This window comes from Panthera tigris, chromosome A2 (genome assembly GCF_018350195.1).
Source record: "Panthera tigris isolate Pti1 chromosome A2, P.tigris_Pti1_mat1.1, whole genome shotgun sequence".
NCBI lineage: Eukaryota > Metazoa > Chordata > Mammalia > Carnivora > Felidae > Panthera > Panthera tigris.
This window is the reverse complement of record NC_056661.1, coordinates 54,645,500-54,671,411: the sequence shown is the minus strand read 5'-3', so window position 1 is coordinate 54,671,411 and position 25,912 is coordinate 54,645,500. Positions and strand designations below refer to the sequence as shown.

The window sequence follows — 25,912 nt, the reverse complement described above, 5'->3', positions numbered from 1 at the left end:
TGAAAGGCCTTTCCTTTGCTTGAACCCTCTCCACTCCCAGGGATACCTCTGAGTTCCCACAAGCCCCTGTGCACTCCTGTCATATCCTAGCAGTTGTGCTGGGAAGCAGAGCTATCTGCTTATGTTTGCATGACCAGTCAGACCAGGACCTCAAGGGTGAAGGCTTGGTACAAATCATCCATCGGTGCCAGGGAGGTGCTGGCAGGTGTGTGCTAAGTGAACACAGGCTCATTGCAACCAGGTCTTTCTTTCAATGTCAGCAACTCAGGGAGGCTTCTCTTCATCACCCGTACTCTACACAAGTGGTTCTCAAACTTCAGGTTGCATCAGAAAAACATGAAGGGTTTATTAAACACAGGATTTCTGATTCAGTAAGCTCTGGGAGCGGAGGTGGGGGGGCGGTCCTGAGAATTTGCCTTTCTAACAATTCCGAAGCTGACCCACACACTTTTGAGAGTCAGTGCTCTGCCCCATTACCCTGGTTTATCTCCCTCTAGGCAGTTATCACTCTCTGAAACGATATTTATTGCTCATTTGTCTTGTGTCTCCACCGTCCTCCCATCTAAGCTCCACGAGGGTAAGAACTGGGAGCTGTCTTGTTTGATCTCAGCATAGCACTTGACACAGGACTGAATGCATACCCGAGGTTGAAAAGAAAGAGATGGCTGGTCCGTTGGACGAGAGGACTAGGGGGTCCCAAGAACCGCACTCGCCGGCTCCCCCACCCCACCGCAACTGATCCTCGTCCCTTGAACCTCGCGCAGCTCCCCGAGTCGCCACTGCCCCTTTAAATGTGCGCGGGGACGCCTCGCCCCTCGTCTCCTTCGATCCCTGACCGAGCAGAAAGGGGAGGAAAAAAAAAAAAAAGCCTTCCTCTTGGAGAGCGAGAGGAAACGTCTAGGAGGGGGCGGAGGCGCGGCGGCAGCAGAGGCGCGGCGGCCAGAGCGCAGCGCGCCGGGTGCGGAGCCGGACCCGGAGCGGACGCGACGCCGCGCGCTGCCCCGGCCGCCGCCCCATGCGCGGCGCACTCGCGCCCCCTCCTCTCTCCCACCCACGGCCAGCGCGGCCCCGCCCCCGGAGGCTCGCGCCCCGCGCCCCCACTTGCCCTGCGCTCCGCGCGGAATCTCGAGTGAACGCGACGCCGCGCGCCGTCCCGGCCGCCGCCCCGCGCGCCCCGTGCTCGTGCCCTCTCTCCTCCCCCCTCCGCCCCTGTCCGCCCCGCCCAGCCCGGAGGCTCGCGCCCCGCGCCCCCACTTGCCCTGCGCGCCGCGCGGAGTCCGGCGCGCGCCGGGGGGGAAGGGGGGGCGGGGCGGGCGCCTGGGAGTGCGGGCCCCGCGGGGCGGCCATGGAGTGAGGCGGCGGGCGGACTCGCGCTGGGACTGACCGACTGACTGACCGACGGGCGGCCCTGGGCTGCGCGTGCTGGAAGATGAACAGAGCAGGTAGGAGGCCCGCTCGACCTCGGGCGCCGAGGGACGCGCGCGAGGGGACCGCGCCAGGCGCTCCAAGTTGGAGCCCACGGGGCGCCGGGAGCGAGCCGCCGAAAATCCCCCACCTTCCCGCCCTGTCGGCCGCCGCTGAGATATGGGCGGGTCCGGAGTCCCCTCGCCGAGGAGGCTGAGGATCATCGGGGGCCCCCGTCCGAGACGCCCCGCCTCAGGGACGCTCCCTCCGTCTCCGCGAGGCCGCACCCTGGCGGTGTACTCCGTCATCCCGCTCCCACGGCCACCCCGGCGTGGGGGACCGCTTGGCAAGCGAGGAAGGCTCCCTTCGCGAAGGCGACTTGATCGCGCCCTGAATCCTCGCTCCGGCCCCTCTGGGTCCCTGCCAGATCCTCGCTGGCCCCTCGGAGGTCCCTCCAGGGCCCCGGGATCCTCCCGCAGCTCTTCGCCACCCCGGGGTCTATTCCTGGTCCCTCAGTACCTGGCGGCGCACTCTTAAGACGATTCCTGCTCCCTCCTCTCTCTTAGACCCCGAGACTTAGAGCTCACTCTGGGGATCAGACTAGAAAGCTCTAAATTATTGTCCCGCACAGCGTACCCTTCCCTCGCCGCGCCCTGGCCCGGGGCCTTCTTTGTGCCTCCCCCAGGGGACCACATGCCAAGGGGACGCTCCTCGCCGCTGAGGCTGAGCCGCACTCCAGACGTTTCCCTCCATCCCTCGAGTCCGACTCTGCCAGTTCAGGGATTCCGGGAAATCCAGAATGCGTTTGATAGTAAATATTAGCAATGCCTTCCGAGGAGTGCCATTTAACAGATTTAGTAACTGAGACTCCCATGGGCGATGCCTGGAACCGGTCTCAGGATTCCTGACTCCATCCACCCGGAGGGCAGAAAGTTCCCTGAAGAGGCGAGCTTGCAAGCCAGCAATCTCAGCTAACTTCATTTCCCTGCCAAGGAGGGATAGTCACTCTTTTTTTTCTTTTTCTTAAAATTTAGCAGAAGGCAGCCCTCTCTCTGACCAACACCCTCGTCCGAAGCCATACTCCAAAACACACATCCCTAAAGAAACAGGAAGCCACCATTTTGGCTGTCTTAGAACCATATCCTGCTGCCTTGTATGTGTGTGTTGTGGCTTTTTCTTTTTAAAGACTTTTTAATGAAAAAAGTCATTGTCTTAGGAGGTGCAGAAGGGAGACATTTGGCTGGACTGATTTGACAAAGGAGACACTCGGAGACTTGGGAGTGTGGTAGCTGCCTTCATGTGGCCAGGCACTGTTGTTGCTGGGCATGTGGATGCCTGGACAGTGAGGGAGTGGGTCAGAATGGGGGTGGGGTGGGAGTAGGGGTGCCACTTTGGGAGTGGAAGAGGCTGGAGCGGGGTCCCAGTGTTCAGTTAGCCACTCCTTGGAGGAAGAAGGTGGCCTCCAGCCTGTTTCTGGCACAGCCTGAACAGAGCCAGGCAGGCTAGCTTTTTCCTACACTCCTAATAAAACCCACTTTAAAACAATGGTGAGAGCAGTTCCAGTTTTCCCACGTTTCCCTGCTTGAGGCTTGGGCAAGCCCTCCCCTCCCTGAGAATATGGGGGATGAAGTGAGCAGGAATAAACTTGGAGGCAGGCTTGGACCCAGGAAATCTCAGCAGTTGCTGCTCTTGGGTTTAGCCGTCCTAGAACTTGCCTCCAGCATAAACCTGGTTACTTTTTCAGTGTGATAGCAATGATGGAAACCTCACATAATGATTTCTGTGTGCCATGCTCTGAATTTCCTGATCATGTAACATAGTGGTCCATAGACTCCGTGAGAATGAATTTCAGAACCACCATATACTTAGTTAGGTGACCTTGAGGAGGTTACTTAACCTCGGTGCCTCAGTTTCCTCATCTGAAAAATGGAGAGGGTATGATCTTTGTCATCGAGTTCAATTAAATAAAGCTCATAAGGTACCTGGAACAGTGTCTGTCATAAGCCACTAATGAATACTGGTTAACATTTATTGGTCACTTATTATGAACTAGGTGTGTCTTTTAAGTGTTTTACTTGTATCAGTTCAGTTTTCCCAGTAACCTTATGAGGTGAGTACTCTTGCTATCCCCATTTTATAGGTTGGAAAACTGAGCTGAAGGGATTTTATGGTCACTGAGCCAAGATAGGATTGAAATACAGACTGTCCAGCTTGAGAGCCTACTTTTTTATGCAGTGCTGAACACATAGTAGATGCACAAGAAATGATGGCCAATTGAGTTTCTGTTGGCCTCTAATTGAGGTGTCTTCTATTATTTCTTTCGAACTTCTCAACAGCCTTATAGAAAAAGGAGGTATTTATTTCATTTTGCCAAGAAAGAAACTCAGGTTCAGAGAGGCAAAGTGACATGCCCAAGATGGCACGGTTGATATGTACCAGTGCTGGGATTGGAGCCCAGGTCTGTCTGAGCCTGGGGCCCATGCTTTTCCAACTTCGTCCCATGCAGTCTGCCCAGTATGTGCCCTGTTGTGGATCACTGGACTAGCTTAACAGCAGCCTAATTAGAAATCGTCAAGCTTGGCTTGGACATTCCAGCAGGCACCCAGGAATGAAAGTTAAATTAAGATGCGATTGGGAGGTGAAATTGGAAGATAATTACTCTTGGAACATATGGCTATGAGAGTTCCAGGGGGAATATAGTGAACTGCTGTTGAAACAGACTCAGGGATTGAAGAAGGGGATATCAGGAGACATCAGAAGAAGAGCCATGCATTTAATACTCTGTAGTTGGCCAGAGCAGAAGGCACTTTCCTAACTGGTGCAGTGCACTTACTCTACAGATGGAGAAACTGAGGCCCAGCGAGGGGAAGGGACTTACCCAAGGTCACACCTCCAGTTAATGGCAGAGCCAGGAGTGGAGATCAGAGCTCCTGACTCCTAGTCCAGTGCTCCTCCCAATACCCCCTCTCATTTAACCTCTATACAGCTGACATGGGAGCAGCAGCATGAATGTGTGAGTGACAGACATTTAATTAAAATAGAGAGAGAAAATACAAACTAGTAATGGGGGCTGGCTAGGGATGATTTCTATCACCAGAAACTGTTAAAAATCTCCTCTTCCTGTCACTGTGGTTCCCCACCGTCAGTTTAACTCTTGGCATCTTGGCTCAAAGGCTATTCTTCATTTGAGTTATGCTCATGCATAGCAAATTGCCAAGAGGTCCTGGGCAGAGAGGGTATTACCCTGGGCTTTGTGATACTGAGAAAGGGAAGGTTCACACAGCAGCCACAGGGACTCATGAGGCAGCAGAGGGTCCACACCAGCCACACCCATGCTGGGTTCTAGTTAGAAAGAGAAACTTAACCCGGAGGAGGAACTCCCAGGTCTGATTTATCCTGTAATTCTGCATCCCTGCCAGATTGGACTCTTGACCATACTCCCAAAGGGCTTGTGTCTAACCACTCTGGGCCTCTGCATATTCTGTTCCCTCTGCCTGGCATACCCAGCATCTCCTTTGATTAAGAAAATCCTGCCTGTCCTTCCACATGCGCCCCAATGCTGCCTCTTCTGCGGGTCTTCTCTAGGCAGGATTGGTCTAGGACCCAGATAACCTTGTACAGAGGGCAGGCACTCTATCAGGTTCCTTTCTGTGAGGAAGGAGGGAAGGGAGCCGAGCTAAAGCTCTCACACAGCCTTCATTTTCTTTCCTTCCTCCCCAGTGTCTTTCCCAGGCTCCTCCTCATGCCAGGGCTCCCTCCTTGGCCCTGCTCTTTTCTTTGTTCACACTCATTCTCTTGGTGATCTCACCAGGCCCATGCCTTAAATCCCATCCCTGTGATGGATACCTCCAGCCAGACCTCTCCCTGGAACCCAGACTGGTCTATCTAGGAGTCCACTTTCTGTCTGTCTCCACCTAGGTGTGTGTGCTAGGTAACTCAGATTTAACACATGCAAACTAACATTCTGGCTTTCCCTCCCTAGCACGTACAGCCTCCCCCAATTCAGTTGGTGGCAACTTCATTTTTCCAGTTCCTCTGACTCAAAACCTCGGTGTTGTCCTTGACCTTGCTCCTTCCCTTACACCCCGTATTCAACCTGTCAGCAAATCCTGCCAGTTCTACCTTCATATTTGGAATCTGACTCTTTACTACTCCCACTGCTGCCAACCTGGTGCAAGCCTCCACCGTCTCATCTCCTGCCTGGATGTCCCTGGATCCGTCATCACCACTTCTGCTTATTTCAGCACATTAACAAGAGTATGCACGTCCCTCTTCTGCTTGGGGGGCCTGCATAATCTGTACCCTTCCTGTGACCCCTCTGACCTCATCTCCTGCTCCTCCCCGTTGCTTGCTCGCTCGTCCCTCCCTTCTGGCCACTCTGGCCCTCCTTGAACATACCAACTGAGTCCTGGCTTCCCTCACATCTCTCTAATCTTTGCTCTGGCGTCCTTTCCATAAGGCCTATCCCAGTAACTCTTTAAAATTGAAAAAACAAACAAACAAAACCCCACCTAACTCCTAATCTTTGTCTATAGAGTTTATGATCATCTAATATACAATAAGGTCATATACATCTCCTTTTTATTCCTTATCTCCTCCACTAGAATATAAAGGTTCATGAGGGACAGGGTCTTTGTTTTGTTTATTGATGTGTCCAAAGATTCTAGATGGGTGCCCAGCACATAGTAGGTGGTCAATAAATATCTGTTCAATGGAATTGGATTAATGGAAATTGGATGAGAACAAACCTTATGACCAGTCAGTACTTCTGAGTTCTGAACTCAGCCTTTTGTAAAGTTCATACCTGGTTAGTTGTCTCTGGTCTCTCTGGCCTCAGGTTTTCTGAATTTTACCTTTCTCTGCCTCACTAGAAGCTGGGAGCCCTGAGTCTCCACTGTAGAAGAAAGCTCAGTAGCAAAAGGGTGAAGGCAGAGGTTCTAGCGACTGGACCAGGAGGCAGGAAACCCACATTCTCCCTGGTCCCTGCTCCGGGCTTGCTGAGAACAGTATGCGTCACCTCTGTGTGCCTCAGTTACCCTATCTTTTACTGAGGAGTCAGACAAAGCCTTTCTGATTCTGGCATCCTTTGATTTCAGAGGGGGTTCAGGTGAAACACCTTGAACCTCAGAACTGGAAGCAGAACATGAACACTAGATACTTGTCATTCCTAGGGGATCCTGTGGGGAAGGCATTTTCTTGCAGGATCACGCCTCAGACACCCACTGTGACCTTTCTTGAGGAGACGGCGCCCACAGATCAATAGCTTGATTGGATGAAGGATGGCGTGGGGGTGGGGGCGATGCAACCAAGGTGATGGTCGTTTTTCATGGCCCATCTGTCCCTCTGTCAAGTCTCTCGGTGCTCATGTGAAATACCACCTGTTAAGGATGAGAAATGAGAGTCCCCACCCCCAAAGAGTAATTTCATGCCAATGCCTGACACCTGATGTTGGGAACTTGAAGCTAGTATTATACATCAGTGTAGAGCAAGGCTTATACCAGGGGAAGATGTGTGGTAGACAAAGACTGACATTGTTAGAATAACAATTGCTACTATTTATTGGCTAGTCCTACTTGAAGGCCTACTGCTGGGCACTTTTAATAAATTATATATATTTTAATATTCATAACCTCTTGAGAGTAGGTGTTACTGTTGAACCCATTTTACAGATGAGGAAACTGAAGCTCACTTTTATAGGTTGTAAGTGGCAAAGCCAGGATTTGAATCCAGATGAGCCAGGCTCCAAAGGCTGTTACTTCACAGTTACAGGTTAGCTAAAGCTTAGCTGTTTAAAATCCACATAGTTGGGTGGGTTTTGTTGGTGGTCGTGGTGGTGGTGGTGGTGGCAGCGGTAGTGTGTGTGTGTGTGTGTGTGTGTGTGTGTGTTTTAACTAATTTGGACAGATAATTTTCTAAATTAGGACGTATTTGCTTATGGAAACAAGGAGTTGGAGAGCCACTTATGTCTTGAACACTCTGGGTTATTATCTGGATGCCCGTGTCTAGCCTCGGTGTTGATGTGGATGAATATAGGTGTGGGTTAGGGTGTTGGTGTAGTGGGTGCTTTAGCCTTTAGGGTCTTGACAGCTGAGTCTCTTCTCTCCCTTTCTTGCTGGCAGCTGCCACATCTTACACCTGGCAGGGTTCCTGTTCTAACTGCCAATCCCTTCCCCTCCTAATTAGCTGTACACTGGGAAACCAGACCACTGAGTTCCTTAGATTTATGTGCAAAGTACAACTAAAGAGACTGAAATCAGGCCCTTTCAGGAGCACGGTTCCTGGGCACCTATATTCTTGCTGCCCCAGGCCTTTTTAATTTCCTTTTGGGCCTCCTCAGTTAAATTTTACATGGTTCTGCGAGTTTAGGGGAGATACTGACTTTGGCTTGAGGTGCCAATGGAACAGTCCCACGGAGATGGGTTACAACGGGCTAGTGCTGTGCTGGCCAGCACCATAGCCACCACCCACATGTTGCTACTGAGCAGTTGAAATGTGGCTAATGTGAATTGTGATGTGCTGAAAAGTGTAAAATACACATTTGATTTCAAGGACTTAGTACAAAAAAGAATGTCAAATATTTCCTTAATAAATTTTGTATTTTGATGACATGATCCAAACATGACTTATTGATGATATCCAAAATGATAATATATCAAATATATTGAGTTGAAAAAGTATTGTTAAAATTAATTTCACCATTTCTTTTTTACTTTTTTTAAGGATATATATGTATATCCTTAAAGTATATATATATATATATATACTTTGATAGAGCGTGCATGCACGCAAGACAGAGGGAGAGGGAGAGAGAAAATCTTAACCAGGCTCCACACCCAATGCAGAGCTAACGTGGGGCTCCATCCCACAACCGTGAGATTGTAACCTGACCCCAAATTGAGTAGGACACTAAACTGACTGAGCCACCCAGGTGTCCCAGATCTCTCTCTCTCTCTCTTTTTTTTTTAAAGTAGGCTTCATGTCCAGCACAGAGCCCACTGTGCTCTCACTACCCTGAGATCAAGACCTGAGCTGAGGGGCGCCTGGGTGGCGCAGTCGGTTAAGCGTCCGACTTCAGCCAGGTCACGATCTCGCGGTCCGTGAGTTCGAGCCCCGCATCAGGCTCTGGGCTGATGGCTCAGAGCCTGGAGCCTGTTTCTGATTCTGTGTCTCCCTCTCTCTCTGCCCCTCCCCAGTTCATGCTCTGTCTCTCTCTGTCCCAAAAATAAAATAAAAAACGTTGAAAAAAAAAAATTAAAAAAAAAAAAAAAAAAGACCTGAGCTGAAATCAAGACTTGGAAGTTGGGGCGACTGGATGGCTCAGTCTGTTAAGCATCCAACTCTTGGTCTCAGTTCAGGTCATGATCTCATGGTTCATGAGTATGAGCCCCACATGGGGCTCTGTGCTGACAGTGTGGAGCCTGTATGGGATTCTCTGTCTTCCTTTCTCTCTCTCTCTCTCTCTCTCCCTCCTTCTTCCCCTTTCCTGCTTGCTTTCTATCTCTTTCTCAAAAAAATAAAATAAAATAAACAAAAAAAAAGAGTTGGATGCTTAACTGAGCCACCCAGGTGCCCCCTTGTTTTTACTTTTTTTATTTTAATTTTTTTTTAATTTTTTTTAAAATTTTTTTTATTTTTGAGACAGAGAGAGACAGAGCATGAACAGGGGAGGGTCAGAGAGAGGGAGACACAGAATCTGAAACAGGCTCCAGGCTCTGAGCTGTCAGCACAGAGCCTGACGTGGGGCTCGAACTTGTTTTTACTTTTTAATGTGGCTGTGAGAAAAATAAAAATTACATATGTGATGATAAACGTGGCTCATGTTGCATCTCCGCCAGCTACCCCTGGACTACAGATGACAGGGTAACGGTGCTGCAAGGGTTTAACTGGAAGTCAAATGCATGGGGAGAAGAGTTTGCTGACAGACCTTTAGGAGCTCTGCTTCATCTCCCTTCTGTCATGAGCCAGGCTGGCATTCTGAAGTTGCTCTGCATCAAACCCAGGCCTTAGTGGGGATGGCACTGGGCGGCAGGGCGAGGCTTGAGGGGAGACTTGTGTGTCTTCATCTATGGGCAGTGGGGAGCCAGGCAGTGTGTTTGAAGCTGAGATGTCAGGATGGAGTTGCCTTCCTGGAAATCTTCATTCCTCACTCTGCCCACAGTGTGGCCAGGGGCTTGAAGGCATTGAAGCAGTCTTGTGGCAGGACGGATGAACTTGGAAGTGGGCAGCTACACCCTTGACCTTTGCATTTGTCCAGGGCTCTCTCATTCTGCAAAATACAGCTTAAATTTCACCTACCACAGGAGGGTCTTCCTTCATCATGGTAACTCTTCTTCTCTGACTCCTGTTGGATGTACAGTTTGTACCCACATCCTTTATTCTGACATGGTCAGGTAGATCCCCCAAATCCACAAGGGAAGAGAGTTTTTGCAGATATACATGTTGGAAAATATCATGTAGCTTCTCCCATGAAGTTTGGATGCCCATGAAATTTAGACACAGGGCAGTTAGCTAGACACCAGTCTTGAAGCATGTAGAATTCAGAGGTGACCCTTAGAGGAGGAATCATGCATCACTGTCACAGACCTTTGGTGTATCATTCTTGAAGGAATGAGATAATGGCTATTCAATCATAATATTCCAAAGGTCTGCAGCTCTGTCCTCCAGTTGGTTCTGTTCGTTTTGTCTCCCTGACTCAATGGCAAGTACTCAGCAGAGGTATTCTTTTCGTCTTGATTCTAGAAGACCTTCCTATGTATGGTGCTATGCGTATAGAGAGTAGGTATCCAATGAATTAAGTGTAGGATGAATGTAGGCTCCATGTGGGTGGCAGAGATGATGACCGTCAAGTTCAGCATTGTCTCATGAGTGCCTGGCACCTAGAAAGAATTTTTTTTAATGTTTGTTTATTTTTGAGAGAGAGAGAGAAAGTGCGAGTAAGGGAGGGGCAGAGACAGGGACAGAGGATCCAAAGTGGGCTCCGTGCTGACAGCAGAGAGCCCAATGCAGGGCTCACAGGCACAAACTCTGAGATCCTGACCTGAGCTGAAGTTGGATGCTCAAATGACTGAGCCACCCAGGAGCCCCTAGAAAGCATGTAATACGTAGTTGTTGGATGAATGATTACAATGATCTGGACACCTGTATTTGAGGAGTATTTCATTGAGTTCATTGAGTAGCTGGACTATGTATAGAAGAAAGATCTATTTACTTTGTTTACAGAATCAATTATCAGTGGAGGTCAAGGGGTCTTAAAGATGATGGTGGAGGGCATAAACCTAATACAGAATATAGCAGATTGGGCTCACATAGGTTGGGAAACTATCTTCAGTGTTCTCTTCAAAATGGTAAGTTGGAGACTCTGAATGGAAATAAGGGTTAACTGTACTTTTTCTCCTTCTTTTCTCTATTTTTATCCTTTAGATTCACCAAAACCACCAGTTGCTCCCAAGCCAAAGACTGCCAGTCCCCTCACACCAGTGACAGCACCCAAATTCCCTTCATCACCCCGGCCCGATAGCCTTCCCAGTCCCAACTCCATGTCTAGGGGGCCGAAACCCCCCATTGCCCCTAAGCCCAGGCTGGCGACCCCCAGTGAGTGGAGAGCCAGCGTGTACGTGATCAACAGCTTGAACAAATGCAGCAACGGGAAGGTGCTCTGTGTTGACAGGGGGACTTACGAAGAGCGCCAGTCCAACTTGGAGTGCTCGGAGTCTGAGGCTGACGAGGATTACATTGTGGTCCCCAGGGCTCCGCCGAAAGAGGACGAACCCAGGGACAGCAGCTGCTCTGCAGAGAGTGCTGCCATGGCACCTCCAGATGCCACGGGGGAAGAGGAGTGCAGGGAGGAAGGCGAGGAGAGTGACCCGGAGGGGCTGGGAGCTGCTCCAGCTGAAGTGGTGCTGAGTAGAGAGGCTGACGGAGGCGGGGCTCCCACTCCTGAGAACGTGGAGGCAGAGGATGGTGCCTGTGACCCTGGGGCAGAGGAGCAGACATTGACAAGTGAGGAGGAAGAGAAGCGAGTGGAAGAGCACAACGTATACAACCTGGAGGACAGGGGACCTTGGGACGGAGAGGCAGTCCTCCCAAGCGATGACGTCATTCTCACTCACGTTGATTTAGAGGGTCCGGAAACTCCCAGCGAGGAGCCTGGGCCCCTTGGGACACCCAGGGAGGCAGAGGAGGATGGTGGGGAAGGCTCCACCAACACAGAACCAGGGGCTCCAGAAGAATGTGTGGATTCCAACAGGCCCTCTGATGGGGACGCTGACGATGCCAGCAAGGAACCCACAGAGAATGAGGACTTGGCTGTAGGTGTCCAGGAGGCGGAGACAACCACTGGTAGCCCTGAAATCTCTGAGGAGTGTGAGTGTGAAGATGACCATGATGACCAGGATGAACCACAGGACCAAAATGAGAAAACTGGCCAAGAAGAAATGGCAGCCGTCACCCAGGAGGTGGGAGAAGACCCCCGAGAAGGCAGAGACCTGGTGCAGGACGAACCTGCCGAGGAGAGCTGCCAGATCATTCCTTTCGAGAGTGACGGTGTGGATGACTTTGTGACGTCACTCTCAGGAAGTCCCTACGAGTTCTTTCCGACCGAGAGCACCTCTTTCTGTAGCGAGAGCTGCTCTTCTTTTTCCAAGTCAGCAAAAGGCTTAGAGTCCGAGCAGGAACCACAGTCAGGAGAATGTGCAGAGCAGGGCCCCGCTGTTGGAGCTTCCTGTGTCTCTGGGGAGGGCCCCTCTGTCCCTGAGGTAGTGGTTATGCCAGAGGATGAGGATGCCGGGGACGATGCGCTCACCAACCCCTATGAGATGGGAGTTGACCTGGAGCATGAGGCTGACCCTGGGGAAGGAGAGAAGCCGGAGACACAGGCTGCATGTGACACGCTGAGTGGTTATGGCATGAAAGAAGAAATGAACTCCGATGCTGAGGGAGGCCTGGTCCCCCTCGACAGGAAGAACATCATCACGAGGGCCAGGCCCCACTCCGGGAAGGTGGCCGGCTATGTCCCAGAAACCGTCCCAGAAGAAACCGGACCAGAAGCTGGCTCATCAGCCATTGGCATTAGAGGTGCCACCAAGGAGGCGAGAAAGACAGTTCTGTCGTTGGAGGGGAAACCACTGGAAGCCAGCAGGGCCTTGCCAGCAAAGCCCAGAGCCTTCACTTTGTACCCCCGATCGTTCTCCGTGGAAGGCCGAGAGATTCCCATCTCCTTGTACCGGGAGTCGGAGGCATCTGGCTTGGACGACCATAGGATCAAAAGGAAAGATGACAACCTTTCTCTGCCCTGTGTGATCGGCTCCTCTGGGAGCTTCTCCCAGAGGAACCATCTCCCATCCAGTGGCACCTCAACACCCTCTTCTGTGGTTGACATCCCGCCCCCTTTCGACCTGGCCTGCATCACCAAAAAGCCCATCACGAAGAGCTCTCCCTCCCTGCTGATCGAGAGCGAGCCCCCGGACAAGTATACCAAGAAGAAGAAGTCATCCTTCAAGCGGTTCCTGGCGCTGACGTTTAAAAAGAAGTCCGAGAACAAAGTGCACGTGGATGTCAATGTGTCTTCTTCCAGGTCCTCTTCAGAATCCAGCTATCATGGGCCTGCCAGGCTTCTGGAAATCGACCGCAGGAGCCTCAGCAACTCCCCGCAGCTTAAGGCTCGGACTGGCAAGCTCCGGGCTTCCGAATCGCCCTCCTCCCTCATCTTCTACAGGGATGGCAAGAGGAAAGGTGTCCCCTTCAGCAGGACCGTGTCCAGAGTGGAGTCCTTCGAAGACCGCTCTCGGCCCCCCTTTCTGCCCTTGCCCCTGACCAAGCCGCGGTCCATCTCGTTCCCTAACGCCGACACTTCAGACTATGAGAACATTCCAGCCATGAACTCGGACTATGAAAATATCCAGATTCCGCCCCGGAGGCCTGCGAGGGCTGGGACATTTACGAAGCTGTTTGAAGATCAGAGCAGAGCCCTGTCCACAGCAAATGAAAACGACGGCTACGTGGACATGAGCAGCTTCAACGCCTTTGAGAGCAAACAGCAGAGTGCAGACCAAGATGCAGAAAGGTACTGTGAAGTTACATTTTCTTTGTTGTTGGGTGAGTGTAACTGCCAGGAGGCAGGCGCTTAGGTTTAGGGGACTGGATGGACTTGCTTTTTAGCCTCAGGCTCTATTTATTTCTAGCTGTGTGAATTGGGGTGAGTGGCTTTACCTCTCTGAGCCTCAGTTAACTGTGGCTGCGAAATGGGGTTCATGCTACCTTGCGGCAGAGTGTTTGAGAAGATCAGAGTTGATCGTCTGTGTGAAAGTATTGTCTAAAATGCCAAATACAGTGTAAATGTCAGCATTTGTGTTTCCATTATTTGAGAGACATTTCTCATGTAGATGGGAATGATGGGTTTGCTGGTCCCCTCCAGGAAAGTCACCAAGAGAGAAGGTTCTGGAATCTTGCCAAACTAAATATCTTTCACCATCAGGAAAATACCCTGAATTGAGATTGATACCCTTTTACTGTGTAAATATACACTCTATTCAAGGGAACTAGAAAAGACAATCTATTTAAATTGTTTAAAGAGCTAAGGGCACCCTGAGCTAAATTTCTGAATAGAAGCCTTTTAAGAGGTATATCCAAGCTGATTTTTTTTTTTTTTTTGGACTCATTCACCTTGGAAGTAAAAGTGAAACACTGAAATTATTGACAACAGTGGGGATTTTCTGACCCCACCTTTCCAAGACTGACTGAATGCCCTTATTGAACATCCCACGTGGATAACTGCCAAATCTTGCTGTTCCGTGTACCTTGTGGACGCAACTTAAAGGCAATGCAATTCAGCTTCAACCATTTACTCTCTTTGGGAGCGCCTGATCGGAATTAATAAAAGCGAAAATGGCGGTGATTTTAAAGGACATCCTGATTCTGACCCCTCGTGTGCAGTGACTTCACCCAGTCCCACACAGCTGCTGCTGCTGCTGCTGCTAGGAGTTCCCAGGGTGCCTGCAGTAATGAATAGATAAGATGATTTGCAATTAGCCTGAGCTGTCGCTGGAGTGTAGATGCTAGCAGTGTTTGTATGGTTTATTCTCCTGAGTTTTTTACATGGTTCCCCCACCCTGGCTGCATCTTCTCTCTCCCCCAAGTCTGGGTGAGGCTGTTAATTAGTTCTTTCCAGAATGAAAAGGTTTGTTTGCTGGGGCAAGGGTAAACACTAACACTGCTGGAGGGACTGAGTTTAATTTGGAGAGTGTGGACGTGTGCAAACTCTAAGAGGGTGAGAGCTACACAGCCGACCAGTTCATTGCATTAATAGTTATCAGCAGGGTTTGAGAAGATCCAGACCTAGCTGAGTGCCTCCTAGCGTTAATGAGAATAGAACCAAGCTCTGAAACCAGAATCTCCCTGCTAGAAAGGACCTCAAAGGGCAGATGGTCAAGGCTCCCACTCTAGCAGGCCTTTCTCTGACCCAGTCTGTACTTGAATTCCTCAAGCCACAGGGAACTCACCACCTCCCAGGGTTGCCTCATCTGTTGCTAGGTATCCTGATTAAATTTTCCTTTCTGACTGAGGCAAAAGCTGTCTCCTAATATCCCTACCCCACTCATGCTGGCTCTCCCCTCTCAAGCTAGGCAAGTGAGTTCATTTCCACTTTTGTATGACATCCCTTCAGAAATCGAAATCTGCTTCTGTAGAATCACTGAATTTTACAGCTGGGAGGGAACTTCAGACAACATTTGGTCCTGTTACAGAGGAAGAAACTGAGGCACAGAGAGGGAAAGGGATTTACCTAAGATAAGATAGCTCAGCAATTTAGTGGAAAAATCAGTGCTAGGACTCAGATGTCCTGACACCTGGTTCGGGCATTCTTAGTGAATTACAACTAAGGGATGCCAGATCTGATTGTGCAGGCTGTGCACTGCACAGCTCCAGGGCCACATTCACATTCTACTCCCCCAGGGTTGCCCAGTGCACAGTTTGCTTGGCCATATGCAGAGTCCCTGTTGCCTTGATCTGTACTTTGTCCAGAAACCAAAAAAGGTCCCTTCACCCAAGTTAACACGACAATAAGGGAAAAATACCCAAGAAAATGTCAGTGCTACCTTATCTTCTGATGCTATTTCACTGAAGGCCAAACTGACCAGGATAAATCTCCCATGCAGGAACCACATCCTCTTGGACATCAATCAGTGAGCAAAGCTTTCTCCTGTTTTCCTTCATGAAACATATAGAAGCAAAGGGGGAGAAAAATCCTCGCTTTGAGCTGGAACAGGTCTGGGCAAGGGATGTTTCAGACACCTCAAGTCGAGAGGCACAGGGCACTGCCATGGGGGTGGGGTCCTAGTGCATCTTTGCCTGAACAGGGGCTTTGAGAATTGAGTGGCTGGAGTGTTGCTATCTGAGAGGCGTGCCCAGGGGTGTGCTTCAGGTTGAGCAGGACAGGAAGGGGTGAGAAGGTGGGGAGGCAGTTCCTCCTCCTTCCGCTCCTTGTCTTGCCCCACACCTTGCTTCAGTGCGAGGATCAGGGGGAGAAGCCAAAATAAATATCAACAGCCCTGAAAGGGTGCAGGGCAGTCCTTTGGGAGATGTGAGTTCAAAGCCTGCTCAGTCACTGACTTGCTGTGGGGTCTTGGAGAAGGCTAGGCCACAGTTTGCTCATCTGTAAAATGGTAAGATTGGAGCAGGTCTGTGTTTCTCAACTGTTTGCCTTTCCTGTGCCACTTGTGCTGTTTCTGTTACACCACCTATACTACCACTTACAGTTTTTCTTTCAATCAGTCTTTTTTACTTTAAAAATATTTAGAAAGGAAATTTTATGTCACTGTTGGGAAATGGAAAAACACTATTGGCTGCCATAAATAGAAGGCAATTGTACAAATAAGATACTAAGGAAAGGAAATTAACGGGTAAATTCTAGCTTGAGGTTGTGACTTGCCAAGGCTGGAGCTGGAAGCCTGGTCCCTTTGTTAAACAGGGAGAGGTGTTAAAGACATCCTGGCACCACACAGAGACTTTCTCCTTGGCATAGTCAGAAGGATTCAGAAGGACTGAAAAGGGAATAACTCTGTCTCTCTCATGGTGTGATTCACTGTTATTTAAATCCAAGTCCTTTTTCCGCTAAAAGTACCTCCCTTCAAGAAACATGTAGAGTATATAATAGAATTCAGAAGGCCCTTAGAGAACCCTAAACCAGAGTAGCAGCTCAGGGTCTAATGGATGATTATAAAGTTTCTTCTATGTGGCAACTTCCACTGAGATTTATAGACCCAGATAATAACGTTTTAGGAGCCACAATAATCTTATTAGCAGTTTTCTGTCTTGTAAAATAAAACTGTATACATTGTTACTTATGTACATTTTCCCCATGGTATACAACATTTCCATCATCTTTTAGTTTAAAGTGTATCCCCAGAACATTCTTTTTTTTGTCCCCCCCGCCCCCGAATTGACCCTTGTGAAAAAGAAAAAATGGACCAGAGATCTAGTCCAGAAAAGTCCTACTTTCCAAATAGGCTGTTCTATGTCTTCAGTCAGTGCTCTTTGATGGGGGAGCCTCGTCTTTACTTCTGAGTATTCCATGGCCCCTCAGTACGTTGGTTCTATGCTAGGAGCTTAATAAATGCATGTTTAAAAAAACCAAACAAACAAAATAAGTAAATGTATGTTGATGATGAGGGGTTTTATAATTCCATGCGAGTTGGTGATTTTGAGCTTCACAAGAATCACAGAATTCTCATTTATTAAGCACTTGTCTTCAGCAACACAGTGCTAAGCGCTTTGTATACACTTAATAAATACCCATTTGATGCAAAATACTACATAGACTGGTTTGTCCTAAGTGCCTCACTTTTATTTTATTTTATTTTATTTTATTTTATTTTATTTTATTTTAGAGAGAGTGCAAGTGTGAGCTGAGGGAGAGGGGCAGAGAGAGAGAGAGAGAGAGAGAGAGAGAATCTTAAGCAGGCTCCATGCCCAAGGCAGAGCTTGACGCAGGGCTCAATCCCACAGCTCTGGAATCATGACCTGAGCTGAAATCAAGAGTCGGACGTGTCACTTCTGAGCCACTCAGGCACCCCCTAAGTGTCTCATTTATTTTTTTTTTAATTTTTTAATGTTTACTTATTTTTGAGACAGAGAGAGAGAGAGAGAGAAACATGAGTGGGGGAGGGGCAGAGAGAGAGGGAGACACAGAATCTGAAGCAGGCTCCAGGCTCTGAGCTGTCAGCATAGAGCCCGAAGCAGGGCTCGAACTCACAGACCGTGAGATCATGACCTGAGCCAAAGTTGGATGCTCAGCCAACTGAGCCACCCAGGCGCCCCCTTAGTGTCTCATTTAAATTCCCATAATTGTATATTTGTTTTTTGCATGATGATGAATCTATTTTAATCATTCAGCATTATACATCAACATGGATCCCTGATGCTCCTTTTCCCCATTTCATTATTAACATTTTCAAACTTACAGAAGAATTGAAAGATACAGTGAATGTTTGTTTTCCCACCACCTAGATTTACCATTAATGTGTTGCCACACTGGCTTTTTCTCATCTTTTTCTTTCTCTGTTCTCTCTAGCTGTTGTGATCAGTCCACATATTGTTCTTGATGCATTTATGGTGGCTTTTTATGTTTACAGATGACGACCCTGGACCCCAGGGAGAGCACAGTGGCTAAGCATGTGGACTTTAGGCAGGCTGCCTGGAGTTTCAGTCAGTACTCCACCCCTTACTGTCTGTGTGACCTGGGACAAGGTACTCACCTCTCTGCACCTTGGTTTATCTGTAATAGGCAATGAGAATAGTCCCTGCCTTATAACATTGTTAAACCTGAATGAGTTAATGTTGTACATAGTGAAATGATAAGTAAATATTAGCTGTTATTCAGTGACATGGTCAGGGTCACATAGTGGTGGATGCAGGATTTGAATTTGATTCTAGAGGTGTGGGTAGCGAATCCGGTCCCTTTCACTGTGGGGATGTCTCTGTCTCTGTCTCCCATATGGAGGTTCTTCTGCATGAGTTTGACTCAGTGTTCAGGACACCACTTGCGAGCTTCAGCTGTGGGGTGTGGTGTCAGCATTACCTCTGACTTCCTCTTGGGCTGGGGTCAGGGCTACAGACAACAGCCCAAGCGATAATGGTTTGGAGTCATTAGCAGCCTCTTATACCAAGGACGGCAGGACCAGAATTTTTATAATTCCGTGCTCATAGTAGAAATGCCTATCTCTGTGACTCTGACATAGCTGTTATTTCACTTGTAATTCACAATTAGTTAGGTACATTCATCTCCAGGTGAGAAAACTGAGGCCCACTGAAGTGCTATAAACTATCCCCTGTTGCACAGGTAGTAAGTGGCCAAACTAAAATCTGAACCCAAGTCTCTCTCTCTTTTTTTTTTTTTAATTTAATGTTTATTATTGAGAGACAAAGAGAGACAGAGCATGAGCATGGGAGGGGCAGAGAGACAGGGAGACACAGAATCCGAAGCAGGCTCCAGGCTCTGAGCTGTCAGCACAGAGCCTGACACGGGGCTTGAACTCACAAACCGTGAGATCATGACCTGAGCCGAAGTCGGACGCTCAACCGACTGAGCCACCCAGGTGCCCCCCAAGTCTCTTTTTTTTTCTATTTTTTTGATGTATATTTGTTTTTGAGAAACAGAGAGACAGAGCACGAGTAGGGGAGGGGCAGAGAGAGAGGGAGACACAGAATCTCAAGCAGATTCCAGGCTCTGAGTTGTCAGTACAGAGCATGACACAGGGCTCAAACCCACAAACGGCGAGATCATGACCTGAGCCTAAGTCGGACGTTTAACCAACTGAGCCACCCAGGCGCCCCATGTCTTTCTGAATCCAGTACTCTTTCCACTACCTCTTGTTTCCTGTAGTGAAAAAATGCCATGTTTTCTAGTTGTCTTTATCCGACAGCTGTAGTGTCTCCTTTGCAGAAGACAAGCTAGCACAGCCACCACCAAAATGTTGGCTTTGTTTATTGGTCTAGAGGGCTCGAGGAAAAGTGGAATGACACTTTCCTTTATTTTCTGATGGGTGGTGAGTTTGCTGCTCTGTTGGGAGCTCATCAAGAAGGCTTACAAGCTTTCCTGGAACTTGCTAATGAGCTATTCAGACATCTTGCCCTCCCTCAGGGCCATAGTGGGAGACGCTTGCCCTTGTGTAGCTCACTGTGCCCCTAGAGCAACCAGGAACTCTGGGTGTGGAGCAGGCTATCTGTTTGGGTTGTACGGGTTGTTAGGGGGGCTTCAGATGATTCGGCCCACCTGGGAGCAGCAGCTCATGAGTGCTCATGCCTTCTAGGGAGAGTTCTGGAAGGTCTAAGGTCCAGCCTTTCAGGGCTCTCTTCTCCCAGCCCGGGGGTCCTTATAGAGCTGTTCATTGTTGGAATGCAGCTTGAATTGCATGTTCAAGGGTTTGTGGGTTAGCCATATTATACAACATTTGTGTGAGGATAAGGAGTGGGAGCATCTAGGTAATTCAGTATTTTGGCTGATGATGACCATTTGAGAAATGAGTGATTCTTGAGGAACTGTGCCAAGTGAAATATGGACAGAGATGGACCAGGTACCATCACTGGCCTCAGTGGACTTACATATCTGGGGGCTCGGGTATTTGGCGCATAGACATTTATAATAGTTAGCTCTTCCTGGTGGATAGACCCTGTGATTATTATATAATGCCCTTCTTCATCTCTTGTTACTCAGTGGACTTACAGTGAAGGATAGCAAGAGGACTTACACCCAAGTCCCTGGAGTGCAAGGTAGAAAATGCTTAGGATCCAAAGGGTAGAAGTCCAGGGGAGGGCAGGATGGCTTCATGGGCACTGATGGAAAGGTAGGGTCTTGACACATGGAGATAGGAGAGAGATGTGAGGACATGTGGAGAAACACAGGCCTGTGGTTTTAGCAGGTAAAGCTGCAATGAACATGGTTTAATCTTGGTTTAGGAGTGCTTTGATCTCTTTATTCTGGAAAACAGCTCACATCATCTGTAGGCATGGAGAATAATATATGGAGGAGATTGGGTTGAAAGACTAAGGATGAAGCTCGAACACTGTGTTTTTCTGATTTCTGGTTCTTGTAGTAGAATGTTGCCCCCAGCTTGGCCTGTTGATCAGTCCCTCTGCTAACATTCGTTCAGCATCTACTAAATGTCCGCTACTGTTTTAGGTACTAGAGGTTCCCACCACCACCTGGAGAGAGAGACTGATAGAGGCCATTAGAAACCATGTGATAAAGGTTTTGCTGGAAGCCCATCCTGTTCTGGAGGAGGGGTGTAGGAAGCCTGGACCATCTGGGAGAAACTTGAAGTGAGTATTGGCAGAGGAATAGAAGTTTGTGAGGGAGACAAATAGTCCAGGAGGAACACAAGCATGTGCATGAGTCTGGGGGTTAGAAAGGACCATGAAGTGCTCAGATGGACCTCAGTGTACACATCTTTGTGATACAGTTGGGGAGGCAGTTGCGACCTAGCGAAAAAGTCCTTTGAATATCAACTTGATGAGTGAGCGCATTACCCATGGGCAGTAGGGCAACCATGGCAGGTTTTCGGCAGGGCAGGGCCACAGTGGAGATGCCGCTGGCATCAGACGCTCTGTTGGCACGGTGAAGTGGAGGAGATGAAGAAAACGGAAGCAGGGAGACTAGTCAAGAGGCCATTGCAGCGGTGCCCTCCAGAGAACATGAAGACCAGGCCAGAGCCGTAGCATCAGAAAAGCAGGGAGTGGGGTTCCACGGTGAAGACAGCCACCCGCTTGTCCGGTGCTGACCAACTCCAGGGCTAGCTTGGGGCTGCCTTGGCTTTCCTCGTCCTTTTATTTGATTGTTACAGCCTGTCTGGGCCCAAATAAATTAAATATTTCCGGCAAAAGGCAAGCAAGAAGCAATAAGAATTCAGTCCTTAAAAGTTAAAGGATACAAGCTGAGTAATAAAGCCGGGAGAGGTAATTGTACAGGCAGTCCAGACCAAGGACAGCGACTGCAGCCAGAACGCTGAAACCCAGCACAAAATCTAGCATGAGAGCCCTCCCTCTCTCCTCCCCGGCTCCCAGTGCCTGTTCACCATCCTTAGAATGCAGTAAATATTTTGCAGAAGTGATTCCCTGAGAGTGAAACCTGACTTTTTATTTTTCACAACCATAGACAGTGCTGCAGCAGCAAATACACGCGTCATTGTGATACAAAGGTGATTTACAGACTCAACTGTAAATCCTCGGGTGGGTGCACTGCAGAACTGCATCTAAACCTCCCGCTGACTAATTCCATTGGTGCTGAGGGCTGCATGCCTGGGTTTTTGGCACATCCCAGCCGTGGTTCATGGGTATCTTTATATCTGCCTGTAAGCTGGGAGCCTTCCTATTATTATTATGTTTTTGACAAATGAACTCATGCAGAGCTTTCATTAAGTTTCATTGAAAGGACCTGGAAATGCCATAAAAATTATTATAATCTCAAAACCATCACATTCCGAATGCATGCGGCTGTGCTTCTTGTTGAAATTGACTGATGAGAATATTCAGTTTTTAATTTTCTGACTTAAAATAAGACCATCTGCAGCTGTTTCTTTTAGCAATAATTTTTAATTAAATGCAATAAAATTTACGGGTAAGGACCCTAATAAGAAAATCGTGTCAGAAACACACTTATTGTAACATTTACTAGCATGATATTAAGGCCCCCAACCATTTTTTTTCCCTTGCAGAGCTATAATACAGACGAAATCTTGATTAAGTGTTAATCACAATGTGGTTTTACCTTCATAAAATCAGGGTTTCCCCCTGTGGGAGGCGTGAAAATAATTGTCACTAATAGAAGACAGTCTTGTTGCACAAGTTCTTTGGTGAAATGTCAGCAGCCGGTCTTCTTGACCAGCTGAGCCCCAGAAGAGGAGGGGAGTCTTTGTTCCAGCCTGAGTTTGGGTGGTGCTTGAGATATTAGACCTTATTCTCCCCACCCCACCCCACCCCCACCGTGGCTGGGGGATGAGCTTATCACGCATTGGATGCAGCGGAAGAAGAAAATTATCTATGTATTTCATGCAGCTCCTCAGTAAGTGAAGAAATCAAGTGCCTACTACGTGCTAGGCTGTGCTCTATTTAGATAGAGTAGGGAGCAGACAGATAAGGTCCCTGCTCTGGCAGACTTGGTCTTCTATTAGGGAGAGGCAGACAGTGAACAGACTGAGAAGTAAACAAGATAATCATAGATAACTACATCATTCTTTCCTGATGAGATTTTGTGTGTGTGTGTGGGGGGGGGGGTGGAAGGGATGTTTTAGGATGGTCAAAGAAGGCCTCTCTGAGGAGGTGATATTTGAGTGAAACCTGAATGATGGTCAAACCACCATGGGGGAAGGGCATTCCAGGCAGAGGAAACAGAAGGGACAATGGCCTTGAGGCTGGAGGACCCTTGTAGGGTTTGTGGGGAGGCCAGCATGTCTGGATTGCATAACAAAACAGGGGGAGTGTTGGGGGTGGGGTAGGCAGGGGCCTTTGTAAAAGACTTAGATTTTACTTTAATGAGACACCGGTGGAGAGAAATGTCAAGATCTAAAAATGTTTGAATTATCTGAACTCTTCAGACCATTTCATAGGATTTGGACATTTAGGGTCAGATCACTAAATAATTTGAAAATTATAGCAAAGAGTATTTGCTGTTCAGGATGGTTCTGAAAGTATAACACAGGTTTGAATTTAGGTCCTGGCTCTGCCCCTGGCTATGTGAATTTTGAGCATCTGTGTCTCAGATGTCTCTCCCACCTGTGACTGCCCTGAAACTGCTCGGAACTAGCAGTTCTGAGTTCCCCATCTGAGTGTTCTTTACAGAAGACTGTGGTGGCCCAGGGAGCTGAGAGGGGACTGGCCCAGCCACACTAGAGGAAGGGTACAGGTGATAAGGCTGGGGGAGGCGGTTCTTTTTTTTTTTTTTTTTAACGTTTATTTATTTTTGGGACAGAGAGAGACAGAGCATGAACGGGGGAGGGGCAGAAAGAGAGGGAGACACAGAATCGGAAACAGGCTCCAGGCTCTGAGCCATCAGCCCAGAGCCCGACGCGGGGCTCGAACTCACGGACCGTGAGATCATGACCTGAGCTGAAGTCGGACGCTTAACCGACTGAGCCACCCAGGCACCCCAGGAGACGGTTCTTAAAAATGAATTTGCTGCATTTGGACTTGTCCTTCCTACGTGAAGATATAATGTGTGAGCCATACAGAGCTATTGAAGGTTTTAGAGCAAGAGAGTGACTTGATTAACTGTTGCTCTAGCACAGTGATTGTCAGATGTGTGGGGTAGAACAGAGGAAAAGAAGCCACCACAGTAAAGTATCTCAGGGTCAAGAGACTGAGGCATGGCAGAGGGACCTAGCTTCTTCAGCCTCTGTAGTGTGATGGCCTCTAAGTACAGCTACTGCAGTCACTGAGAGAAAGATAAACCAGCGCTTCCACTGCTCTGGAACTCCCCAGCACAGGGTTTCTCAGGGTGGTTGATGGCAGTTAGGCAGCACAGATGACAGAACCACAAAGGCAGCGTGGCTTGTCAGGAAGACAGAATGAGTTCCGGTCTGCCTCTGTCCCTTACCTTGTCATCTGATCTGAGCCTCAGTTTCTTCACCTGTTCATGTGGTATGATGGTCCCTTCCTCTCTGAGTTATCCTGTGGCGTTAGGGCTGGTGCATGTACAAGGGCGTTGTCAGGTACTAAAAAAGGACACTGTCAGTCTTGTGCTTTGCTGCTGGGAGCTGGAGTGGACATACGCTGCTGTGCCCACAGCACATGGGACTTTCCTGCATGTTCACTCTAAACCAGGCACTGTCTTAGACCCTTATGTGCATCAACTCAGTTAATCCCAAACACCACCCTGCCACACAGGTACTTTAAAAAATATATACTCAGCAGATGAGACATCTAAGGTATAGTAAGTCAAGTGCCCAAGGTCACAGCAGAGCCAGAATTTTAACCTAGGCAGTTTGCAACCCCCACACTGTCACGTCTTCTGTGAGGTGCTTTCTCACTTTATGTGCATCACTTCATTTAATTTGCTGAATGTCCCTTTGTCAGGAGTTACCCAGGTTTACTTTTTTTAGTAGAAAAGGAAACTGAGGTTCAGGGTGGTGACATGATGAGTAAGCCAGTTAAGTGACAGAGCTAGGACGGGAAGGAAGGTAGCTCTAGGTATGGCTTCTTCCCTCTTTCTGGTTCACCCCCATTGAGAATTTCCCAACTGGAGTTGGCCCTCCATCTGTCAAAGGTGAGGACACACAATGGAATATGAATCTTCAGAACGGAAATGTCCTTATTATAGGCATTCAAACTGGGCAGCTTATGATGACTGTCCACTTGCTTAGAGACACATGGCCAGGGGATGATGTAAAAACTATATATAGAGAGAACAGCACACACTAGTATAGTAATAATCAAAGGGATGATATTATGCAGGAGGTTAACGCTTCCTTAGATCGCCTGGCAGAGCTCAGGAGGGCCCTTGGGGCATTTATCATCTGTGCTCACGGTACTCCAGGTCAACAAGACAAAAATCTCATAATAATTTCTGAGTGATGAATTAATGCATTTCATCTGGCTCCTTGAGACTGCCCCAAGATTGTCCAGCCTCCAAGAGGTGAAGGCAGCCGCTGAGCTGTGTGCTGGAGAATTCTGAACTTGCCCCTGAGAATTGTAGTGTTTCCCTGTCTTGGAGAAGCCTGTGTCTTTGGCTGTTTTCCTGCAAGATGAATGTCTCAGTGTTGAGATTGTTTTTGGGGATGATGTGGCTGGTCTCTATGTAAACAGACCCATTCTCTTTGTGCTTGAGTTTGGTCTGGAGTCCAAGAGAAGTTTCTCCAGGTCAAGGCATGACCCAAGAACTTGAAATTTCAGGCTCGCTTGCATGATTTTAATTAAGAAAATAACACACACACACACACACACACACACACACACACACAGATACAAATCCTGCCTTACAGAGATCTTAAGTTCTGTTCTCTTGTTATGATGACACTTTCTTACACTGAGAGATATGTGCAGTGGGGGTTCCTATGAGGTAGTGAGCTCTCCATCATCGTCTGTAATTAGCACAAGTGGAAAGGATAACAGAATCTGTCATGAGGTTGTTGTAATTCGTACAGGCCGGGAAATCTGAACTCTTGGGATTGTTTTTGGTTGGGCAGATTAGAGTTCTAAGGAAGCAGGTGGGCTGCTATAGGGACTGTCTAAGTAGCCTCTGAAAAGTATCCAGGTCCCCAGTTTGGAGAGGCCCCAGAATACTATAGAAGACTCAATATCAGCTCTGGAACCAATTCCAGAAGTGGTCTCCTGGTACAAGGAAACATGCTTTTCATGCCCCTTTCCCACCACATCTGAATCCTCTGAGGTACTGAAAGGCTCACCTGCTGAAAGGTGGCACGGGGAGATGCAGTAGCTCCTGGGCTCTGCCTCGGGAGAGGGCAGAAGTCCTCCTCCCTGGAGCCAAGGGCCCAGCTGTAGTGAAGCGGATGGGAAGGTTGGTTAT

The 25,912-nt window shown here is 48.5% G+C and overlaps 1 protein-coding gene across 2 annotated transcripts in view; it reads left to right on the top strand.

Annotated features, from left to right (window-relative positions):
• The first annotated feature begins 1,321 nt into the window (after window positions 1-1,321).
• The window catches only part of FGD5 (FYVE, RhoGEF and PH domain containing 5), a 121,622-nt gene continuing 97,031 nt past the window's right edge, over window positions 1,322-25,912 (top strand). For both annotated transcript variants that reach the window (XM_042979567.1, XM_042979566.1), the window contains exons 1-2: window positions 1,322-1,442; window positions 10,825-13,465. In XM_042979567.1, the coding sequence (XP_042835501.1) occupies window positions 1,430-1,442; window positions 10,825-13,465 (2,654 nt within the window). In that variant the 5' untranslated portion in view covers window positions 1,322-1,429. The remainder of the gene's footprint in view (window positions 1,443-10,824; window positions 13,466-25,912) is intronic.